At 38.1% G+C, this 24,601-nt stretch overlaps 1 protein-coding gene across 1 annotated transcript in view; it reads left to right on the forward strand.

Annotated features, from left to right (window-relative positions):
• LTBP1 (latent transforming growth factor beta binding protein 1) overlaps positions 1-24,601 on the forward strand; it is a 482,178-nt gene that overhangs the window by 215,403 nt on the left and 242,174 nt on the right. The window contains exons 6-7 of the mRNA XM_012652425.1: positions 7,593-7,817; positions 9,049-9,323. Of these exons, the coding sequence (XP_012507879.1) occupies positions 7,593-7,817; positions 9,049-9,323 (500 nt within the window). The remainder of the gene's footprint in view (positions 1-7,592; positions 7,818-9,048; positions 9,324-24,601) is intronic.

The following is a 24,601-nucleotide window of genomic DNA, read 5'->3' on the forward strand; positions in this document are numbered from 1 at the left end:
TTCTTAGGTTATGCAAAGTGTTAAGATCAAGTTAGATGGCCAATAGCAATGGTGAGATTGTTGCTAAATGAACAGAAAGCCATAAATAAAGTTGAGATGACGAATGGCTTCATCCCAAATTGGAAGTTCTAGTGTGTGTGATAGGATTTCTTATCTCCTGGATTATAAACAGAATGTCGTATTGAAGCATTTACTAATGTTCGCCAGCATTAAAAATTAATGGTATTCTTGGAATTGTTTGCATTAAGGTTGATATTTTGCACTTGTTGAAAGCTGCATTGACTTTAACATTAGCCCAGTGTACTTAGTATTGGATAGGTGGGGATGGAATGAAAGTGGTCTTATTAATTTTCAAAGCAGGTAAAACAAAGAGAATGCCCTATTTGATCAGGTGAATAGCTAAAAATAGTTGTTAAAATCAGTGATGCTTGTATGGTATCTCACTACCATGTTGGTTCGTGATGATAATAGTCTTGGAGTTCTGAGGTGGGTGCTATGAAGAAACTTCCTTTTAATAATTTCCTTCCTCTCCCAACATTTTTGCAGGTATTAGAGCATTCTTACATCCTACAGCATATTTTCATTTGCTTTTTAAAAATGTAACCTCTCCATCTAGAGTTTAAAACTGACTGGTTACTATGAATATTTGTGAAATCTCTTAGTTCTTGTAAAATACAAAATAGAAAATTCCCTTATTACAAAGCAATGAAACTATAATGTGTGCATTTTCACATCTGATATCTAAAAATGCACATATACTTCAAAAAAAATCAAAGAGCTGCTCACTTATGGGAGAGTGTGGTAGGTGGTGCATTTTCAACTCTCTTATTTAAGCATTCTCTTTGCCCCCAAATCTCTTTGGAACTCTATTTTTTCTTTTTCATGTCCTGTAGAGAATACTAGTCTCTTCTCTCACATGTATAAAATGTAAAAAAAAAAAAAATCCTCTTACCTTGAGAATCATTATATATTCAATGAATTTTAAAACTTTTAGATATTTAATGTGACTTTGGCTAAACAGTTATAGAAAAATGTAAAATAAGGTTAGGAACTCAAAGCCAAATTTACAGTGCACATTTAACACGCATAAGTGGAGGACCCTACTGCTTTCTGTATCCTTGTTCTTTGTTTTTTACTGAGTCTGTCTCCTGTGATTCAGATGTGCCTTGGTCCTAAGTGTTAACTGATTGTTTTTCTTCCTGTTTTACTGTATTTACTTTTATAGACTGCCAGTCCTTGTGGACACAGATAGGAATCTGGTGCTTGTCTGTCTCTGAAACCCGACTTGTCTCCTTTTCGTCTTACCTCCTACTCTCCAGCCACATCAGCCTCCTTTCAGTTTCTGGGCCTTTCTAAACCACTTCACCCCAAGAGCTTAGCTCATGTTATTGGTTCTTCTGTAAATGCTTTTCTGCCAAATTTCCACATCACTGGATTCTTCTCTTTTTAAGGTTTAGCTTAATCGTGTTCTCCTCCTTGGACAGGTTGTTCCAGGCCATCCTAACTCATACGTGTTTTTGACCGAGTCTCTGAGTTGGTATAAGTTAGCAGACAATCAAGAATTGATAGTAGACAATTTTAGAGCACCACAGTTTTAAATCTCTGTATTCCATAAGGAGATAAACCAGTCTACATACTTCTTTCCTTGGTCACGTGTAGGGCTAGGTCTTCCCGGCTCCTCTCTCTAGCTTCGGAAGAAAGTAATTATCTTCTTGGATTCCAGCTCCTTTTTTTTTTTCTGGTGACATATGCTAAATTAAAAGGCATGCATATAGTTTTTTGTTTAGAGCGACATAGGTTCTTAAAGTGAGCAGTGGTTTGCTGTAGCATTTAATTATTATAGAACGTATTTGTTAGCTGGAAGCTTTCAACAGCCACCGTATTAACCCACTTTCTGGCTGAAAAGGGAGAGAAAGAAAGCGTTAACTTTAATTTTCTAAAAATTTTACTCTTCCCTCTCCCTGTTCTCCAAGGTTATCAACAAAAATGCTAAAAGCCTTCAAGGGAACATTAGTCTTCTCATCAGAGACAAGAGGGAAAGTTTAAGTAGCTATTCAAATCAAAATCATGTGTGCCCGTTCTGTGAATTGACAGATACAGGTCTTCCTTCACATGGAGGTTTGTTTTCCCTGTTCTGCTTTAGCCACAATAACTTGAAACGGTCTGTCTGCTGGCACAGAAAGCCAGAGAGTGGGTGGAGCGCCTGGGATACTGCTGCAGGAAGGTCAAGAACATTCTCAGAGTGCCTTTTGGGAACAAGCAGCTGAAGTATTTTTATAGTCAGCTAAGATAACAGGAAAGAAAGAGGTAGAGTCTACCTTTTTATGGTACACATTTTTAGAAAACCCAGTCTGCCCATATTTATATACAAGTCATTAATATTTGTTCCTCTAAACCAGGTTCCAATTTGTGGCACAAAACATGAATATTGTCCTATCAGCCCAATTTCATGAATATTGCAAGTTGTTTTACAGCGAATGGTGGAACCCAGCTGAAATGTTTGACATATTTAAAACTTCCAACTTCTTACTCTTCCAGCATGGATCCTTTTACTCATTTTGACCTGTTATAGTGGTGCCATGAGATACTTTGAATGGTTGTCATGAAATTACACTTTCTGGAATGACAGGCTGAAGGCCACATACCTCCTGTTATTTGCAGTAGTTCCCAGGTGACATGTGATGCAATGTGGTGAATTACGGCGACGGCCAAAATGTCAAGCTGATGAGGTTATGGAATGTCTCCGCAGCATCCTATGTTACAGCTTCTAGTTATGTTTTCTAAAATATATGTGCCATGGCTAGATGTAGAACCAGCGTACCACAAGCATCTCAATCAACCTTAAAGATAACTTATTCTTTTTTCCTCTTTATGTTCTGAGGTTTTGTAGAACTCTGCCAGCACAGACGATACATCACTAGATGGTATTTTGAGAGTGGCACGAACTTTTGAAACAGAAAGAAACTATTCATAGTTAGATCCTGAAGTTTGTAGGTTGATTTTAAAATTTGTTTTCTTTGATATAAAAGACTATTTAGGTGTAAAAAGATTACCTGCCACAAAGAGCTCAACGTGTACTTCTCCAGCTGAGGCAGAGGGCTTTATATTGTCATTTAGATTTTAGAAAATGCCGGAACAGGAGAATAGATACTTTATTTCTTATTCATAAAGGTTTATAAATAGTGGACTTTTATTGGTTGAAATAAAGCAAACAGAAACCATTTCCTTTAGAACCAGAAAGACACAGGGTAATTGGAGTTAAGGGATTACTGCTGTATCCACTGATGCTAGTACCATCCTTGAAGCAATTGTATGGAATTTATCTCGGGGGTTTAAAGTTAGATTTAAATAATCTACCTTTCTAAGTTCATGTTAGATTTCAAAGTCTGCTGTTGATACTGGAAATATCTAATAAAAGTCAATCGGTTAATGTTTCTTTGTGCAAAAAGATGGTTTATATAATTTATATGAAGTTATTCTAGTACAGATTATAGGTAGTCCTCACTTTGCGTCTTAATAATCAGTGGAAAAATTATGAGTTCTGTGACCTTTAAAAATTTTTACCAAAACATGAAAAAATTTTCAGTGTAGGTTATAACTATATAGGGAAAATAATATAGCTAGTAATGCAGCTAGTATTTATTTAGTACTTTGTAATTTAAAATGTTAGAAATATTGAGAATTAAAGTGTTTTATTTCTTTGAGTAAAACTAACCAGAAATAATTTGAACATGTTTGCTTCCTTTTTATCATGTAATATAAGATATATTTTTTCTTTCCTTTGGTGCACTGTCATGCTCCTTTTTAAGTTTGGATAAAATGTTGGAAGCCGATTCAAAGTTGTGAGATATCTGAGAGTCCCTTTAATGTTACTTTCTTTGGGACGCCTTCATCCTTTTCATCACAACCACCTTCCAATTTATCACTTTGTATTTCTTTGCTGCACTTTGTTTTTTGTTGGCCTGTACTGTCTTTTGATTACCCGCTTTGTAAAATGTCCCGTGATTGTGTCACTTCCAGATGAGGAAGCAAGAGAACTCCCCTCTTTGCTGTCTGTGCCTGAACCGAATGACAGATGTTCAGGGACAAACTCCTGAGAGACTTTGAAAGAAGTGACATGATTGGTCATTGGCCATGATACACATCTGTTATTTACCCTGTGATTTGTGGACCAAAGAACTAGCAGCAATGTTTGTACTTGACCTAATCACCCAGTTAGTGTACTGTGGTGACTAAAGTTTGAACTTTACTTGTTGGGGGACTGTTGTTGTTGGGGGACTATTATTATTTAACTAAATTGTGGTAACTGAAATTCATGCATACTGGAATACCTTTATTCCAGCTACGAATTATTTGTAGTACATTCTTGGCCTGGCTTCTCTTGTCATTCCATTATACCTTGAGCCCATCCAGTGTAGCCAAGCTATGATTTAGAAATTCAATTTAGAACTGAACTGGGAGTTTCAAAGTCATTTGGAACTCAACCTTGGAGTCAGTTTTGACTTCGTCCTCTCTTACCCAAGACCTCACTGTGTAGATAACGCACTAGTGAAAGTATTTTTCCAGACCCAGGCTGGGTAGTTTTGACTTATCTGCAACCTTGGCCCTAAACACAGTTTCTGGGTTGTCACCTTGGTGATTTTTCCAACTCTCTCCCTCCTCCTCCACTTTCTCCCCTCTTCCTTGGCCTGCACTTTTCCTCCTATGTCCCATCTCCAAGTTCTACTGATTTACCCTCCTGCCTTATATTACTACATGTTTCTTTCAATTCTTGTTTTCATCATCCTAATTAGGTGTTTTTCAACCTGTATTTCAATTATTATAATAGTTCCCTAACTGGCTTTCCCATGTAGTCTCCCTTCTTTCTGTCTAATCCCGTGTGCCATCACCAGAGTAATCTCCTTGGAGCACTCAGCCTGGCTTAATCCGCTGAAGCCTCCAAAATAATTTACTGATTACAGAATAAAATCCAAACCCCTTATCAAGCCTGTGATAACTTCCGTGGTCTGACTCAAGCCTCCTCCTTCTAGATTATCACCTGATCAATAAGACAGATTTCAACAAGACAGATTTACTCATTTTCTCCCAATTACGCCTGCCTCTGTTCCTTTATACACATTGTTTTCCTAGAATATGCTCTTCTGTATTTCTGAAACTTAGGCAGTTTTAGAGACTTATCCCAAATGATCTCTCCTGTGAAGTCTATTTTGACTTCCTAGAAATGTCTTTTCTTCTCTCTGAATTTCCAAAGGATTTATATTTTACATTTTCCAATTGTCACTTGTTCGTTGATCTGTATTTTTAGTTATCATGTGTTATTTAATTTCTCCATTTAGCTCTTAAGTTTTTGACGCGCAAAGACTAAATCTTCTCTACTACCTAGAATGGTACTTGACCAAGTAGTAGGCATAGATCTGTTCATTCCTTCTAGACTCTAAGCTACATGCTTAGGGTAAACCATGACAAGTTAAATTCCCAGACCTCACAGAGCTCTGGCTGAATGAGGCACACAGAGAAGCAGGCAAACAACTGTCATGCAGTACGATACGCAGAGTGATGTGTAGTGAGCAAGACTCGATGGAAGCACAGAGGAAAAGCATCAAGCCTAGATGAGGGGCAACCAGGAATGCTGCTAGAAGAAGCAAGGTTCAGACAGAGTCCAAAAGATAAGTAGGAGTCAGGTAGTTGATGGGGGCCAGATGGAAAGAGCGTTCCAGGCAGAGGATTCAGCATGGATAAAGCTATTGAGGGCTAAGAAGACACTGCTTGCTGAGGATCTGAATGAAGTTCAGTGTAGCTGTACTGTGGAGAAGGAGGTGAGACTTATGTGTGGCAAGGCCACGGTGGTGCCCTGTAATGGGAAAGAAATGGCCGTCTTTGGTGAATGTTTCGAAGGAAGGACCTCCAGGTGTGAATGTTTGGAAACAGGGAAGCAGTACCCAGGTTTTGGTGAAGGACCGCTGGATGGATGGAGGTACTGGAGAGTAGATGATGAGTTCAGTTTTGGCCATTCAGAGTTTGAAGTGCCTGTGGACTATCTCCATGGTGACATATAGTAGTAGATAGTTTGAAGCTCAGCTGAAAGCTTTGGCCAGGAAATATAAATTTGGGCAACATTAGCATATGATAGGATGAAGTCATAGAGGAAGAGTGCATAGAGTTAGTGAAGAAGAAAATTTCAAAACTGGATCTTAAAGCACATCAGTATTTAAAGGACAAATGGAGAAAGCAGAGTCTGCAAAGCATATTAAGCTGGAAGAGGCAAGCAGGAAGGAGCAAAATAGATGAGTGAGATGTCATGGAAACCGAGGGGAAGACTGAAATCTGTCCACTGGATTTAGCAACCTGGAGACTACTGATGACCTTAGTAAGAATAGTTTCTGTACAGAAGAGGGACTGGGAAAGGGAAAACATAATCTGGCCCAACAGACATTGGTAGTGTGTTGAGAAGTGAACAGACAGTGCTTTTGGAAAGCTTGGTCATGGATGAGCAGATTTAAAGAGAGTAGAAACTGGAAGGAGATGGAGTTGAAGGGCTTTTATTATATTTTTTAAGCCAGTGGAAATCTGATGACATTTAAAGGCTGATAGGAAGAATTCATTAGTGATAAACAGGTTGACTGTAAGCTGAATTTAGCCAGAGTTAAAAACCTCCTCTTAAAACTCTTCACCCAACACGTCCTCTTATCTTTTGGTATTTGAAATAAGTTAATTGCTAACTAATTTTAGGATTTACTGACGTCTTGTTACCCCAGTGAGATTGCAAATTCCTATAAAGTGTGATTCAAGCTATTCTGTTTTCTTGTTCTGGGTAGCACTGAGTTCAGTGTCTTACATAGAGAAAATTTTCAACAGATATTATTTTTAAGTTTTTTTCAACTGCTGAATAATTGTACATATTTGTGGGACACATAGTGATGTTTTGATACGTATGATGTATAGTGATCAGATCAGGGTAATTAGCATATCCATCATCTCAAACATTTATCATTTCTTTGTGTTGGGAACATTCAGTATCTTCCTTTTAGCTATTTGAAGCTATATAATGTATCATTGTTATCTGTAGTCATCTTTTTATGACTCTCATTTGTTTATTCTTTGAGTAAATATTTATTTAATGTCCATGCCAGACATTTTTCTAGGTGCCAGGGATATAAAGTTTACTTAGCTGGACATACCTCTTGTTCCAAAGGAGTTTATAATCTAGGAAGACAGTTAATAAGCTAGTGGTTAAACAGAAAAACAAAGTAATTACAGATTGCAAGAGGTACTTAAAATGACACTGTGGTAGACAGTAATTCTTTGTGGCTATTGCATGTATATATATATATTCTTTTCCCGTGAACTCTTCTTTTCATCACTGGGGAGAACAGTGACAAGCTGGAGAGTTAAGTGACCAAAGACAGAAAGAAAAAGGCAATGAGGAATAGAGACTATTTTGGGTCTAGTGTTTACTCCTTTGCTTACCATTTCTAAAGTCCTGGGAATATGATGACTGCAGTAGGCTGTGTGTTTGGGGGATTTTGTTGATTGATTGTTACTTAGTCTTTGAGAGACTAACCAACTGTCTCTATTTTCTCTTTCTCTTTCAGTAATTTGCCATCTTCCATGTATGAATGGTGGCCAGTGCAGTTCAAGGGACAAATGTCAGTGCCCTCCAAATTTCACAGGAAAGCTTTGTCAGATCCCAGTCCATGGTGCCAGCGTGCCTAAACTTTATCAGCATTCCCAGCAGCCAGGCAAGGCACTGGGGACACAAGTCGTCCATTCTACACATACCTTGCCTCTGACCATGACTAGCCAGCAGGGGGTCAAAGGTAAGCTTTTCTCATTTTGCCCATTCGCCAGGCCTGTGTTAACCTGCCAAACCCATACAGAAGCCAAGTATCCACAGATGGCCGGGGCTGGTACTGAAGCAGAAAGGAGTACATGATTTGTGGCCTGAGAAGTGGCAATAAAGACAGAATGTGGGCCCAGGTATGTGGCTGCAGTACTTTCTAGGCCATAGAGAATTAGTATCTAGGAAATCAGAAAATAGAAAGGAGCCCGTCCTTCTCTAGTGACTCTTACCACCAAGAACTAATAAATGCACACGGCATTGTTCTGGCAAGGCCTGGGAAGATGAGCAACACAGGGTTCAGGCCCTTCCAGCGTTAACAAACTAGGGGATCACACAGTACCTTTTGGTGAATTTTGTAATTGAAGAATGCTTGGTTTTGGTTCTGAATAGTCATTTAATCTCACTGGGCTTCAATTTGTTCATCTGTAGAGGAAGGTAAACTAGGTCACTTGGAACTCAAAAATTCTATGACTAATTCATTCTTTTAAACCTGTTTTTTTTAAATGCCCAATTTTTAAAAGGGGGTCAGAGAAGTGTTACCGGCTCTTATTCTTTAAAACCTGAATTTTTGTATCAGAAGATGAGATTTTGTTTAAAAGCTGCAGAGAGTAAATGTTACGGATATAAAATAACATGCTTTGGTATTTGCGTGTGTGTGCTTCACAAAAAGCACAAAAGTATATTCATATGTTGTTCAAGGATAAGAGAATTGTGCTTGGTGCAGTTGGATTTCTTCTTTTAATTGACAAATATAAATCATAAAATATTCCCAATAGAAATTTTGTAAAAAATTAAAAAGTAATCAAATTTGTGAGTCTTTTGTATTATCATTTGATGAAATGTACCCACTTATGACAACAATCAGCATGAATTTCATAGTTTTATGATTCTACTCAAAAGAATATTTTTGTCTCATGAATGTGTTACTGTTAAAAGCTTTAATTTCTCTTTATCATTGCAGTTTTATTTTTAAGATATAAATTCAGGTTTAATTTTTATTTTGAGTGCACCATTTTATTCTGAAGAATTTTGATGGCTGTGCAGCAAAAAGATATGTTAATTATACATCTGTTTTACCCTACATCTAATATATGTGCATATAAACACGTGTATATGTGTGTTTATAAAATATACTTTTATATTTTAAAAATCCTGACTTGCCTGTTAATTATTCATGACTAACAAGTTTTCTTCCCGATCTGTTTTAGTGAAATTTCCTCCCAACATAGTCAATATCCATGTGAAACATCCTCCTGAGGCATCAGTCCAGATACATCAGGTTTCAAGAATTGATGGCCCAACAGGCCAGAAGGTAAAAGAAGCTCAACCAGGCCAATCCCAAATCTCTTACCAAGGGCTTCCTGTCCAGAAGACCCAGACTGTGCATTCCACGTACTCCCAGCAGCAGGTCATTCCTCATGTCTATCCTGTGGCTGCCAAGACGCAGCTTGGCCGGTGCTTCCAGGAAACCATTGGGTCACAGGTGAGCATCATTGCCCAGCCCACTTTAGGAATGCGTTCCATTTAATAGATATGGTATCATTTTAACAAGAAAGCCAGACTTGGTAAAAAAAATGGCTGTCTGTGGCAAACTATGACCCATGGGCCTGTTTTTGTGAGTAAAGTTTTATTGGCACACAACCACATTCGTTCATTTGTATATTGTCTGTGCCTGTTTTCATGCCGCGACTGCAGGATTGAGTAGTTCCAATGAGATCATGTGGTCTGCAGAACTTAAAATATTTGCTGTATGGCCCTTTACAGAAAAAGCTTGCCAATCCCTGATGTATGGAATACTTTTCACTAGTGAATTTCTAGAAATGTTGCTGGATGTCCATGATTGTTTGCTTATATTTTTTTTCAGTTAGAACTATCTGTGTGTAAAGCATTTGTCAGGCATGAGATATGATACAGGAGATATATTCTGCAAAGACGTTTGAAAATATTTATGCCTTTTGCAGTAGTTTATGGGTTAGTAGGTACAATTGAACTTTGAATCCATTGTGCATTGATAATTCATGTCATCTTTTATTTTCTTATAAAAATTCGTAACTAGAAAGGCAATGCATGAATTGTTTGAAGTGCATTTTAAATAACATTGGATTTACTTGCAACTTTAGACCTATATTTATATCATAAAGTGAGAGAAAGGCTGAGTTTTCTTTAAAACTCACTGTGCATAGTGAAGATGGTCTATGTATTGATTCCTCTACCCTAACCACTTGACGCTACCCGCTTTGAAATTATGTGATAATGATGGAGGCTTTGTTCTCTGGTCTTGTTATGGTTTAAAAACCTCATGAGAAGAATTAGATGAGGTGCGTTTATTACTATTCCTCTGTTTCTTCAATATTCAGAAAATATTGTGCGTGTGTGTAAAATACTTGGGGGTAGTAAAATCAGTTGTTACTGTTTGAGAAACCTGGAAAACACTTTAGGTACTGACTCAATCAATGGTAGGATTATCACCTTTCTTCTAGGAGGAGGGAAAATTGGTTTGTAGACTAGAATGGAAAGAGCATCCATGTGGAGTTCAAAGACTTAGGCAAGAGCCATGAGTGCTGGTGGGCCCAGCACTTGGTAGCAGGGAACCAGCTTCCTTACCTGCAAAGTGGAGACAAGATAATGCAGCTTACGGGATTTTGTTAAAATTAAGCAAGATAATTAATGTGAGCCCTGCTTTTCAAATATTATAGAACTGTGCAAATATTAGCTTAGAGGTACTGATAGTGGTAGGGTGAAACATAAAAGTAATCACAGTAGATGGTTGCTTATGTCATGTAATCTCAGTATGACAGGGACAGCCTTGATCCCCCAAACACAGCCCTTATCTGCCTGTAGATTCCTGAAATGCTAACTACAGGGGACCTAACAGCTTTTCATTCCTCAATTGAAATCCAGTATAAGCAAATGATTTGGGGAGAAGGAACATCATCAATTTAAATTTAGCTTAGAGATAAAGACTGGATTTTTGTGCTAAGGGCAGGTTTTGATGTGGGTAGTGGGGCTTGAAGATAAACTTTATACACTTCACATTTTTACCCTGGACTAGCCTTGGAGAGGGAAGATGAATTTGGTGCCATTTGCATTGTTTAGTCATTCCAGCTTAGGTTGGTCAGGGAGAAAGGAAAAAAGCAGATTCTTTAAAACTGCAAGCCCAGTACCTTTCTCCCCAGTTTCCAAGTTGGAACACAAATGAGAGAAAGCAAGAAAATGAGGCATAACAAACTTGTTATTCTTGTATAATATTAGGCAAGGTGATTGCTAACTAGAAAAGATGAAGACAAATTATTTAGTTACAAGCCTAAACTGAACTATGCACTTGAAATGAATTTGGTAATTGATGGAGTCACCCAGATAATTCAAACTCAGTGGAATGCTTTTGCCTTATCTGGATACATCTGACTTTTGGTCTGAACGATCCAGACAGTGATCTCAATTCTTAATTCATTTTGCATGTGTAGTCTCAAATACAGAGCTTCAAAATAAGACCCACTTTTAGAAAATATTTTCAGCGTATATTTATTTGTCTTTCTGTTTGTGGGAAATGTTGCTGGGTGCCAATGATAGCCCAATTAATTTGTGCAATTAGGGTGAACCAGGCATTAAAAAAATACACTACCGGTAAATAGTCAATGATATATAGATGTATCCTACAAAGATGTTGGAAAGCATTTGTGCTTTCTTGCTGTGGTTGGTTTGCAAACATAGCTATGGGCAGGAGATATAGGTAGATGATAAATGAATGGCTGAAAAACCTGAGCGTAAATGCTCATTATTGTTTTACTCAGTGGGAGCACACTTGTTAGTTGTAGATTTCAACCACTGGGACTTATAATGCAATAGTTATCAATAAGCACCTATGTTAATATGCTGCCATGAGAGGTCATAAAATAAATTTGGCTGAAACAGTCCTTGCTTCTGTGGTAGCTTCTCATAATTAGGCAGTAAACTTCAGATTGAAAACCCAAGGTGAACTGTGATCAATGTATTTAAATTCAGGAGACCTTTATAGAGTAGAATTTCAGAACTGTTTCGATGGTGGAGGAAAATGGACGAGTGGTCAGAAAACCAAGATCACAGAGCAAAAGTGGAGAATAATTAAACAGAGGAAAGAGAACATTGCAGAAATGGACAAGGAAGAGGTGTCAGAAGAGATCAGATAAGCAACATAGCTTGGCATTCCTGGCAGGCTTTTGCACAACTCTTAAGCTGTTTACACCTGGAGCATAGTGCAGTGTAAATACAGACTTGGTGGCAAGGTCAAAGTATCGTGAAGCCTCTTTGACCAAGTGATCAACTCAGCATCATGAGTAGTGAGGCACCCTGACATGTGCCTCTTGTTGCGAGACAGTATATATAGCCCACAGCATCATCCTTGAAGGATTCTTGCCAAAAATGTGTAAACTTAATGGAATCAAAACTTTACATCTAACTTCCATCTTACAGGGAATACTGAGAGCGAGAAAACAAGCTTAAAACATCACACACAGACAGCCGTAATAATCTGACAGACTCATAATGTAGGGTGTTATTGCCTGATTCCTTAAAAAAAGAAATACCATGAAAAAAAGTGGGATGACTTTTATAGAAAAAGACTAAAGAGACAGAACAATAACTATAATTTATGTACCTGAATTAAATCTTAGATTAATTTTTTTTAAAGTAAGCTGTAAAGACATTTTGGGAACAATTGGGGAAATTTGAATATGAAATGTATCCTAGTCCATTTTGTGTTGCTATAATAGAATACGACAGACTGGGTAATTTATAAAAGAAAGAAAGAAATTTATTTTTCACACTTCTGGAGGCTGGGAAGTCCAATATCAAGGTGCTGGCATCTGGCCAGGGCCTTGTTAATGCATCATCCCATGGTGGAAGGGCAAGAGAGGACAAGAGAACAAGAGGGAGCCGAACTTGCTTTTATAACAAACCCACTCTAGTGATAACTAATCCACTCCTGAGATAATGACATTAATCCTTTCATGAGGGCACAGCCCTTATGACCTAATAACCTCTTATTAAGCCCCACCTCCCAATGTTGTTGCTTTGGGTATTAAGTTTCCAACACATGGACTTTAAGGGATACATGCAAACTCTAGGAAACTGACTGTTAGGCGATATTTTGGAATTATTAATTTTCTTAGATATGATAATACTAGGATTATGTAGGAGAATGTGCTTATTCTTAAGAGATAAATGCTGAAAGTTTTAGGGGTGAAATGCCATGGTGTCTGTAATTTACAGTCATACCTCATTTTATTGCACTTCACTTTATCGTGCTTTGCAATTCTGTGTTTTTTTACAAATTGAAGGTTTGTGGCAACTCTGCCTCGAGCAAGTTTATTGGTGCCATTTGTCTCTGTGTCACATTTTGGTTATTCTCACAGTATTTTAGAATTGATTATTATTGTTATATCTGTTATGGTGATCTGGGATCAGTGATCTTTGTTATTATTATAATAGTCTGGAGGCACCACAAACTGCACTCATATAAAATGTCAAACTTAATCGATAATTGTTATGTGTGTTCTGACTGCTCCACCAACTGGTTGTTCCATCTCTCTCCCTCTCCTCAGGCCTCCCTATCTGCTAAGACACAATAATATTGACATTAGGCCAATTAATAACCCTACAATGGTCTCTAAGTGTTCAAGTGAAAGGAGAGTCTCACGTCTCTCACTTTAAATCAAAAGGTACAAATGATTAAGCTTAGTAAGGAAGGCATGTCAAAAGCTGAGGCATCTTGTGCCAGACAGCCAAGTTGTGAATGCAATGGAAACATTCTTGAAGGAAATTAAAAGTGCTCTTCCAGTGAACATACGAATGATAAGAAAATAAAACAGACTTATTGCTTATGTGGAGAAAGTTTGAGTGGTCTGGGTAAAAGATCAAACCAGCCACAACATTCCCTTAAGCCAAAGCTTAATCCAGAGCAAAGCCCCAACCCTTTTCAGTTCTTTGAGGGCTGAGAGAGGTGAGGAAGCTGCATAAGAAAAGACTGAAGTTGGCAGGGGTTGGTTCATGAGGTTGAAGGAAAGAAACCATCTCCATGACATTAAAGTACAAGGTGAAGCACCAAGTGCTGGTGGAGAAGAGCAAGTTATCATTGACGAAGATCATTGATGAAGGTGGCTACACAAAACGACAGATTTTCCACGTAGACAAAACAGCCTCATATTGGGAGAAGACGCCATCTGGGTCTTTCATAGCTAGAGAAAAGTCAATGCTTAGCTTCAAAGACAGGCTGACTCTCCTGTTAGGGGCTAATGCAGCTGACGACTTTAAGTTGAAGCCAATGCTCATTTACCATTCTGAAAATCCCAGGGCCCTTAAGAATACTGTCTGCCTGTGCCCTATAAATGGAATAACAAAGACTGGATAACAGCACATCTGTTTACAGAATGGTTCACTCAGTATTTTAAGCCCACTGTTGAGAACTCCTGTTAAGAAAAAAAGATTTCTTTGAAAATGTTACTGCTCATTGACAATGCACTTGGTCACCCAAGATCTCTGATGGAGATGTACAAGATTAATGTTTTCATGCCCGCTAACACAACATCCATTCTGCAGCCCATAGACTAGGTGTAATTTCAATTTTCAAGTCTTATTATTTAAGAAATATATTTCATAAGGGTATAGCTGCCGTAGATGATGATTCTGCTGATGCATCTGGGCCAACTAAATTGAATACTTCATGGAAAGTATTCACCATTCTAAATGCCATGAAGAACATCTGCAGTTCGTGGGAGGAGGTCAAAATATCAACATTACCAGGAGTTTGAAGAAGTTGATTCCAGTCCTCGTGGATAACTTTGAGGGTCAAGACTTCAGTGGAGAAAGTAGCTGCAGCCGTGGAACAAATAGCAAGAGAACTAAAATTAGAATTAGAGCCTGAAGATGTGTCTGAATTGCTGGAATCTCATGATAAAAGTTGAACAGATGAGGAGTTGCTTCTTACGGATGAACAAAGAAAGTAGTCTCTTGAGATGGAGGCTACTCCTGGAAAAGCTGTAAACATTGCTGAAATAGCAACAAAGGCCTTAGAATATTACGTAAACTTAGTTGATAAAGCAGTGGCGGGTGTGAGAGGATCGACTCCAGTTTTGAAAGCACTTCTACTGTGGGTAAGACGCTACCAAACAGCATCGCATGCAACAAATCTTTTGTGAGAGGAAGAGTCAGTCAATGCGGCAAACTTCATGGTCATTTTATTTTTAGAAATTGCCACTGCCTTCGGCAGCCACCACTCCGATCAGCCATCAGACATCAACATCGAGGCAAGACCCTCCACCAGCAAAAAGTTAATGACTCACTGAAGGCCGAGATGATTGTTAGCACTTTTTAAGCAATAAGTATTTTCACATTAAGGCATGTACATTTTTAAAGACATAATGTTATTGCATACTTAATAGACTGCAGCATAGTGTAAATACAACTTTTATGTGTACTAGGAAACCAAAAAATTCATGTGACTTGCTTTATTGTGATATTTACTTAATTGCGGTGGTCTGGAACTGAACCCACATCATCTCCAAGGTGTGCTTATACTTTCAAATGTATTTCACGCAGAAATATGGCAAAATTCTAATAATGTTTGACTATAAAAGGTTTATATGCAGGTGACCATTGTAGTATTCTTTGAACATATCAGCATATTTGAAAATATCTTAAGAAGTGGACAATGTTAAAATTTCCTAGACTTACAGAGAATAATTATATCTTCAAGCTGAACTTAAAAGCTGTAACTTTAATATTAATTTAAAGAATTTTTAAAGTTTTTAACTTTTGAATGGGGATGGGTGGGTGGGTGTCAGAGTGATAGACCTGTGGCAGCCAGGGAAGGGAAGTAGGCCTTGGTTCAAGCGTGAAATGACCAGGGGCCAATCTAAGAAGATTTCATTATAGGCTGTTGTGAAGAAAAAAATCGTGATTGCTGGATCAAATGATAGGTCTACTTTTAGTTCTTTGAGGTATCTCCATACTGCTTTCCATTGAGGTTGTACTAGTTTGCAGTCCCACCAACAGTGTATGAGTGTTCCTGTCTCTCTGTATCTATGCCAGCATTTGTTGTTTTGAGACTTTTTGGATAAAAGCCTTTCTCATTGGAGTTTGGTGACATCTCATTGTGGTTTTGATTTGCATTTCCCTGATGATTAGAGATGTTGAGCATTTTTTCGTATGTCTATCTTCTTTTGAAAAGTTTCTGTTCATGTCTTTTGCCCAGTTTTTAATTGGGTTGTTTGATATTTTTTCTTGCTGATTTGCTTGAATTCTTTGTAGATCCTGGTTATCAGTCCTTTATTGGATGTATGGCATGCAAATATTTTCTCCCATTCTGTAGGTTGTTTTTTGACTCTATTGATTGTTTCCTTGGCTGTGTAGAAACTTTTTAATTTGATCAGGTCCTGTTTATTTATTTTTATCATTGGTGTGATTACTTTTGGGATCACCTATTAAAAAAATGGTGAACTGATATCTCTTGTATTAACCTGGATGGCATTAGAGACCATTCTTCTAAGTGAAGTATCACAAGAATGGAAAAACAAACATCACATATACTCACTGTTAAATTGGAACTAATTGATCAACACTTACATGCACATATGGAAATAACATTCATTGGAAATCAAGCAGGTGGGAGGGGAGAGGAGCGGATGGGTAATTTCATGCCTAACAGGTACAATGTACACTATCTTGGTGATGGTCACACTTATAACTTTGTCTCAAATGGTACAAAAGCAATCTATATAACCAAAGCACTTATACCCCCGTAATATTGTGAAATGAAGTTAAAAAATAAATCATGATGAGTTGGACTGTTCTGAACTTTCCTGCTTCAGATAAATGTTTACTACAATTGAGTAGCTGACCAGTGGAAGATTGTGAGGAGATGATGAATAGTTATATGTTTTTATAAGCATCCTCATTCTCGATTGATATTAAGAATACTGTGTTCTTGGATATCACGAAATTCAGTGCCGTTTTAGAAATGTAGTAATAGAGGAATAAAAGAGACAATTCGGTGGCCAGTGAATAGATCTATTAGTGATAGTTAAATTCATGGGAACAGAGGCCATTTCTTTGGGTTGTATTATAATGAGAAAAGAGTAGGAATAGTGGGATTGAAAATTTCTGTGATTTCTTTTTTACCTTGACAAAGAGTGCCAAGATGTGGGGGAAAATTATTTCTATTGTTTTACTGTTGTAAAAAATGATGTTTAATCTTTTAGTATCCTAGAAAATATTTTTTTATTTTAAGATCATATAAAGGCTTGATTTTTATGTGGATCGGGCTGTCTATACCCGTCACTAATTCACTTTATTCAAAGAATAGAAATTAATCTAATAGAACATATAGGCTGGCTGAGAGGAATGGGTTTTTTGAACATATATCAAGTTTGAAGTAGTTGGCAAGTCATAATTTTGGTGGAATTAGGTTTCTGCGTTACCTGGAGTAAGTTGAAATAGTCCATATATATTTGAAGACATTTACAAGAGTTTGCTCATTGAATGATCAAATTAGAATTACAACTCCGGTGGTTATAATTACCAGCTACTTTCAGGGTATTCTCATGTTTTCACATAGTTATAATAAAACTTGAATATTTCCACGCTAGTTTTCATCTTTGAAAAGAGGCCAAGTTTTGTAAAATACCCCTCAAATATATTTTTATATCACAGAGACATTGAATATGTGTACCTTTTCCATTATATAAGGGTGTCCTTTGTTTTAAATTGGTTGTCTTAACAGTGACCTAAATTTGAAGCTTATTTGGCATCTGAATTTTTGATTATTTCAAACATGTTTTATTGCCCAATTGCTGGAAGCAAACATGTACAGTGACCTAATTATGCCAGATGGTATGAAAGGGCCTCGTATGTGAAGTGTTTAGAACATGACACAGAGTTCAGAGTCTAACTTCCATGCCGAATCCGCCATTGTCTGGTTGCGCAATCATGTGCTCTTTGTTGAACATGGGAACATGCCCCATAATTAGACACAGGCATGACAAGAGGAGACAAAAATAAAAGTGCTTCAAGACTTTCTTATTGCAAATGCTTAAAGAGCAGAAAATTTCACATATAAACACCTCAGTTAACTAAGAAGCAGGTTTTCCAGCATTCTGGAAAACCTGAAGTAGATATCAACAGAGGAAGAGAACGTGTTTTTAGTACAGTGTCTAACACAAATAAAGGTGATCAAATAATACACCAACCCACTTTTATAGTTTATAACTATAAAATTCCTATAAAAGTTAAGAAGCCATGAGAAACAAGCTCTAAGATCTCCAATATATATTCTACAGAAGAAAATAAACTTTATGTGGATTAGAAAGAAAAGAAAGGACCAGTTATTGATGTGAAATCCCAATATCATTGGAAAAATCTCTCTTTCCTTTAATTATTGGCCACATAAATAAGACGCCCTGGGGTAAAATTAAAGTGACACAAGAACTGTTTGGGATTCTCTTAGAGGTGCCAGAAGTTATTCCAGCAGTTCTCTTTGGGCAGGAACAATGGAAACAGAATAGACCATTGGAGAAAAAGATTATTTACTTGAGAGTAGGTCTCTTTGGGCAGATATATGCACCCCCCGCCCCCGCCCATTCTGAAAGGCCAAATAGATGCACTTAACTTTTGTTTAAATTTTTTTTTTTTTAAAAAGAATAAACATAATGGAGACATGAGTAGGAAAGTGTGAGGTCATTGAAGTGGAAAGTATTCTGATTACATGGTTAAAATACTCTCTAAAAAAAGTCTCAATAGTTCTGTCACAGGACTTTGAAGAAAAATATTTCTTGGTTTCCACTGCACAGAAGCCAGTGAGAAACTGGAGAAATAGATGGGATGTCTGCCAGTTCCACATGGCAGAGGAAAGATGGGTAGATAGATGGATAGGTATGGATAAGATCTGCTACAGACTTTCAAATCTTTTCTTGGTGATGGGAAGTGAATGTCTTGCCCAATTAAGGGAGCTGGGACATTGAGTTCTGCTTAGAAACCCACCCTTTAATTTCCACAAAATCTTTCCTGTCCTGACTATATAAGAGTATTACTGTGGTGAGGCCTAAAGCTATGATGAAAAACTAGTTTTCACCCGACAGAATTAATGCCAGAATCATCGTAACACTTTTCACATTGGTTATTCCCCTGAGTCTATAAACTACATAAATAGATTAGAAGTCTAAAGAAAAAAATGGTTACAAAACACTGTAGCAAGGACTTTTGGCCTCTCACTTATGCGTTAGCCCTTATGTGAGAAGAACTGAGTCAGCCAGGCTGGGTCAGCAGAAGGAATGCGTGGACTGTCGCCCTTTCTCTCTCCCCATTGCTTGGGACCATGGGCTCTTGGGGGAAACGTCCTTCTAAGCGAGCTTGGACAAGGGCAGCAGCCTTCATCTTCTTTTGAAGCTGCTGCTGGGCAGTGATTGGGGGAGGCGAGGCTGGAACCATTGGACATCTGCCTTCCCCATGAGCAGAGAGCTCACTTGGGTTGTGTTGATTGCATTTACTGAAGTTTGGCCTCCTTCAGGTGGAATAAGTCATTAACACCAAGCACTTCCTATGCCATCTGGGTTTTTCTTCAGTGTCCCACTCAAGTACTCCTTTGGCATCATCTAAGAAATATTTAATTGAGTGTTAGTCACTCTGGTTGTCTCTAGTGGCCCTCAAATGGCTGCTTTTTATAGCCATCCTTGCCAAACCCTACCTGTGTTAACAGCAGAAGGTATCACCGAAGGTGTCGTGCACATCTCAGTGATAGGTGCTAGAACTTTTAAGTGTTTGCTGGTCTTGTTCCAGCAACCTCTGCCAGACTGACTTTGTGCATCGGCCCTCTTGTATGAAGTCAAGAAAGATCAGTAAAGACAGGGATTAGATCCAAAGGGGAAAACCGCCACATGTGAAAGAGAACATGTCTACATGTCACTGGGCTTCTGCCAGTGGAGGGGAGAACTGGTCGTTTTATTAATACTTGGATTGAGAATGTGGGGCTGAATCATTACGATAATCAAAATATAGATTCTTAGAGCCGGAGTAGAGTACTTCAGAGAATGGGTTGTGACCTAGACATTACCCCTCCTACAGTCTTTACCCAGGCAGATGTCTTCTGGGAAGCAAAGAGGCTGTCAGCTTCAAGTGTTCACCCACCCTGACCTATTTAATAGAGAAGAAAGTCTGTGTTTCCTCATTGGTTCTCTCTGAGCCCCTCCTCTCAGGTGTCTTTTTCATTTTATTGGCAACGAAAATGCCTTTGCCATGACATGGAATATCAAATTTCCATATTTTGTAGCTCTGTGGTTCGCTGAAATATACCTATTAATAATTAGACTCTTGTTTTTACATAGGAATAGGCATTGATAATAATTATGGAACAGCTCGAAGTGGAAGCATGTTAAGCTACTTCTGCTATTGACAAAGTGGCCAGTCTTTATGGTTATAGTATTTGAAGATGACAGTTCTGAACATGTTGGAAGTAGTTTTAAGAGATGATGGCTAGAAATGATTGTTGATTTAGGCTCTCTATACATTACAAGAAATGTTTAAAGATTTACAGCTGGTATTTCTAGGATCTGATGTTGTTTGGCTCTATGCAATCCCTTGGAACTGAGATTTGCTACAATGAAGTGGAATCATCTGGTTTACTAAAAAACAAGTCCCCTGGAATCTGACCCATAAAGTTGTAGTGAGAGAAACATTGCCCCATGTTGAGAGACGACAACATTCTCTCTTTTCCTCTGCCCTGCACGTTCTCCAACATGACGATAGTACTATTTTTTCTTTCTTGTCCTTCTATTTTTTCCTCCATTTCTGTCTCCTTTTGTGTATAAAAGAATTCATATATAAAATCAATTTTCTATTTCAGCAAGGCCACTTTATGAGACTGTGCATTTCCTGTAGTGACACTGCCATGGTGCAAACAGTTTGGACGTGTTTGGTTTGAGGGAATTGTTTCAGAGCGAGTTTATGAGCTGCACAAGAAAATTAGTCTTTCTTTGCTGGTCTTCTTCAGCTCACTTGTTTGCTATGTTCTTAATCTGAAAGCGTCCAATGATCAATTCAACTCCAGTGAGCGAGGATTTGTCACCACTGAGAATATTTAAAGTATGTCTTTAGCCCTGAATAAAATCCTAAAATTCAAACAGAGGAGTTCTAAATATTTTGAGCGAAGACAGCATTATCTCCAAGATGACCACTTTGCAGAGAACTGCTTGAGAGTGTGCAGGCTCTAACAGAGTTGTTAAGAATATAGTCTTAACATTCTTTGGCTTTGGGGCAAGCCTCTCAATAAGATAATACATTTTTATAAGATCGATAGCTAACAGAGAACTTTCATGCTTATGACCATATTTGACCTTCAGAACAATCAAGAGAGACAGGAAAAGTAGGTATTCTTGTCTCCCACTTACTTATGTGAAACTTGAGGCTCAGAGAGGTTGGCACTAGCTTGTGCTGGTATTTCTGACTCCATAGCTCTGTCCATTTTAGCAAACTCACCCTATCTCTAGCCCTCAGTGTCTTCATTTTTTTAAATAACTAGATTGGCTGAGAAGACTACCAAGCTGCGTTTGAGCCTTGTAATCCTTTGTGATGATTTTGGTATCTTTCCTCTTTTCTACACTCTTAGACACCACTGATACTGTTAATGATACATACCTGGGACATATGGACAGAGCAATCTATACAAGCATGGGAGTGACTACATCTCTCCAATCCAGTCTGACTTCTGAGACTCCTTTCAACTGTCAGTTCCTCCAAAAAGCTTTCTAGAATTTCTTCAACCCACATTGTTCTCTCTTGCTTGAATTCTTATTGGACTTAGAATCTAATCAGGCAATTGTGAATTTAAATATTTTAAAGTTGTTGCTTTTGTGCCTCTTTTGTCTTCTCCACCAGCTTGTGCTTTTCATGAGGGCAGGACCACTTATGAATTGAGCTCAGTACTGGGCACAGATGAATCATTGGTAAATATATCCTTATTAGTCAGTTAGGCTAGGTTGTGCTTCAGCAACAAATTAACATAACAAACGTTTACATTCCACGTGTACTAGACATCTGATGGGTAAGCAGACAACTCTGTTCTACATGTTCTTCGGGACTTGGGCCAACAGTGGTTCTATCACGTTACTGCTGTGCTATTCAGGATACATGGCCTTCTCAATTCCTACAGAAGGGGAATTTTTGTAGAATGGTGCTACAGGGACATTCATTACCTTTTCCATAGCCTACTATTCAGAACGAGTCACATGGCCTGCCTATTAGTGCTATGGACTGAATTGTGTCCTTCCCCCTCCCCAAATTCTATGTTGAAGCTCCAACCCCCAATGTGACTGTATTGGATATAGAGCCTAAAAGGAAATAATTAAGTTTAAATGAGGCTATAAGAGTAGGGCTGGGAGGGGGCTGATGTGATAGGATTAGTGTCCTTAGAGGAAGGTCACTCTCCCCACACACGCACACAAGAGGTCATGTGAGCATGCAGCCAGATGACAGCCGACTACAGGCCAGGAAGAGGGCCCTCACCAGACTCGACCATGCTGGTCCCTTGATCTTGGGATTCTAGCCTCCAGAACTGTGAGGAAATAAACATGTATTGTTTAAGCCACCCAGACTGCGGTATTTTGGTATGGCAGCCGTACCTGATGGTTAGGGAGCTGGGGAATGTGGGGAAACAAGTGGTTCTTTGGTGAGCAGTGAATGTTCCTACCACAAGTGTCAGGGCAGTGGACAAGACTGCATGGTTCCCTGCTCCCAGGGATCTAAATGAACCTGTTAGCATTATTTGTGGTATTCAGTTTTTCTATGCAACTTGCAACCAAACCACGGGTAATTATTAGTTTTGAGTTCTGTGTACTTGGAAAAAACTGAAAGCTTAACCAAATGAGGCATGCATTGCAATTTCACATACTGCTGTTAGGCCTGAAATGTTTTTGTTCCTTTCATTATCTCTTTACAGACAGCAATGAAGCTTAATATAGAAAATTTCTGTTTGTATAATAGGCATGTATGTTCCTCATTTTGGGGGTGATCTGGTTGCTGCAATAATAGTAACCACTGTATGCCCTCTCAACATAAGTCTTTTTAGACACATCCCTGGTAATGGAACTTGAATGGAACTACTTACTATCTAATACTAGGATTATGATGTGATTTGTGTTGTTTTGCCCCAAGGAAAAGCTAACGGGAGTTATGATGTCAGAATATCATCATGACAATACTGTACTTAATTTTTCTTTCTGCACGTTAAGAAGAGCAAAGACACACATATCACAACCTAGAAGGCTTAACTGTTGAAATGTTCAAGTCACTGCAGAGGTGGAAAAAATAGGCAGCTCAAATTTGATTATTTCTTTAGAAAATATGTCAAGTAGAATCATAAGTGTCATGCTTAAGAGGTTTTTTTTTATCCTTTGTATGTTACTTTAGAAACGGTTTTTGCCCCAGCGTAACTTTTAAAATACCATTTCATAAATGAAAGTAGTTGTCTGGAATTCCTTGAAGCCCATGGTTTGGCTTCAGCAGGTTTTAAACAAATACACTGTCAGAAATCGTTGTGGATACATTTCCAGCAGTTAATGCTCTAGTCACAGTAGATACTTTCTAAAATCAATAGCCTGGAATATCAGAGGATTATGGTTGTATCAGATACCCCAAATGCCTAACATTGTTTTAATTAATCTAATAAAAGAAAGCTGGGTGGACTTTAAAACAAAAAAAAAAACTTGCCTGTAAAGAATGTCCTGCTCAAGCCAAAGCAAATTTTTTTTACAAGTTCTTTTAGAAAATCTGGAAGTATTTAAGCATTTTCCTCTTCTTCTTATGAGACAATGCCTGTTATTCAGCCAGTACTCTATTGTACAGTATTCTTTATGACAACAAGTCGATCAAATATGGTGCTCTAGTTGCGTTAGTGATGGGGTTTAAAGATTTGGAACTTTTTTCTTACTGGCACATAGAAAAAAACATGTTTAATGTTCTAGTACAGGAACACTGAAGAGTTCTTATGAGGTTTTCCAGCTTAATTTGGAGCCATAGTTGATCCAGAGGCTAGAAGAACATCGTTTTGCTCAGAGAGTGGGCAGGAGTCACTGTGCCCAAATGGAGATGTGTTTATATTATAGTGAAAAGATTGATAATAGGAGCAAAGGAGCTGAGACAGAAGTTTGGGTTAATCCAGCCCATTACATACAGTCAGTGCTTTCCCTATAAGGGAACTTATTCCAGTTCTTATGAAAAGAAGTTAAAAATTTCCAAAAATGGGATTCACATTCATCAAATTTAGAGTACTAAGGCTGTAGCTTTTGTTTCCCAGACTGTAAGGCTTTGTGTCAGAATGTTTGAGTAACATGCTTCTGAATGTGGTGGAGGTAAGGATGCAGCTGCACAGGTGGAATAATTTATGAGACATACCTGTGTAATATGGCTTGATGGACCATAATGTGACTTTGTGTCACAGCTCAATGCACACAAAATCTGCATCTCCATGACTGTCTTGAGTAATTTGAGATCTTGCCTATTGATAATCACATACAATTCATTATATTCTAGAAAGGAGCCATTTAAGAGCCATTATTATTTTCAGGAATGTAGAGCTGCCTTGTTGCGTGTACAGGTTAGCAGGAAAGGGCTGGCATGAGGTAGTGTCAAGAAAAGGCAGCCTTTTTGTTACAACAGGGGGGCCTGTTTGTCATCTGTGACTAATGGATCTTGCTCTTGCTCTGTAAACCTATTTCGCCCTTCCTCAATAAACTGAAAAAA

This window comes from Propithecus coquereli, unplaced genomic scaffold, assembly GCF_000956105.1.
Source record: "Propithecus coquereli isolate 6110/MARCELLA unplaced genomic scaffold, Pcoq_1.0 Scaffold39, whole genome shotgun sequence".
Lineage (NCBI taxonomy): Eukaryota > Metazoa > Chordata > Mammalia > Primates > Indriidae > Propithecus > Propithecus coquereli.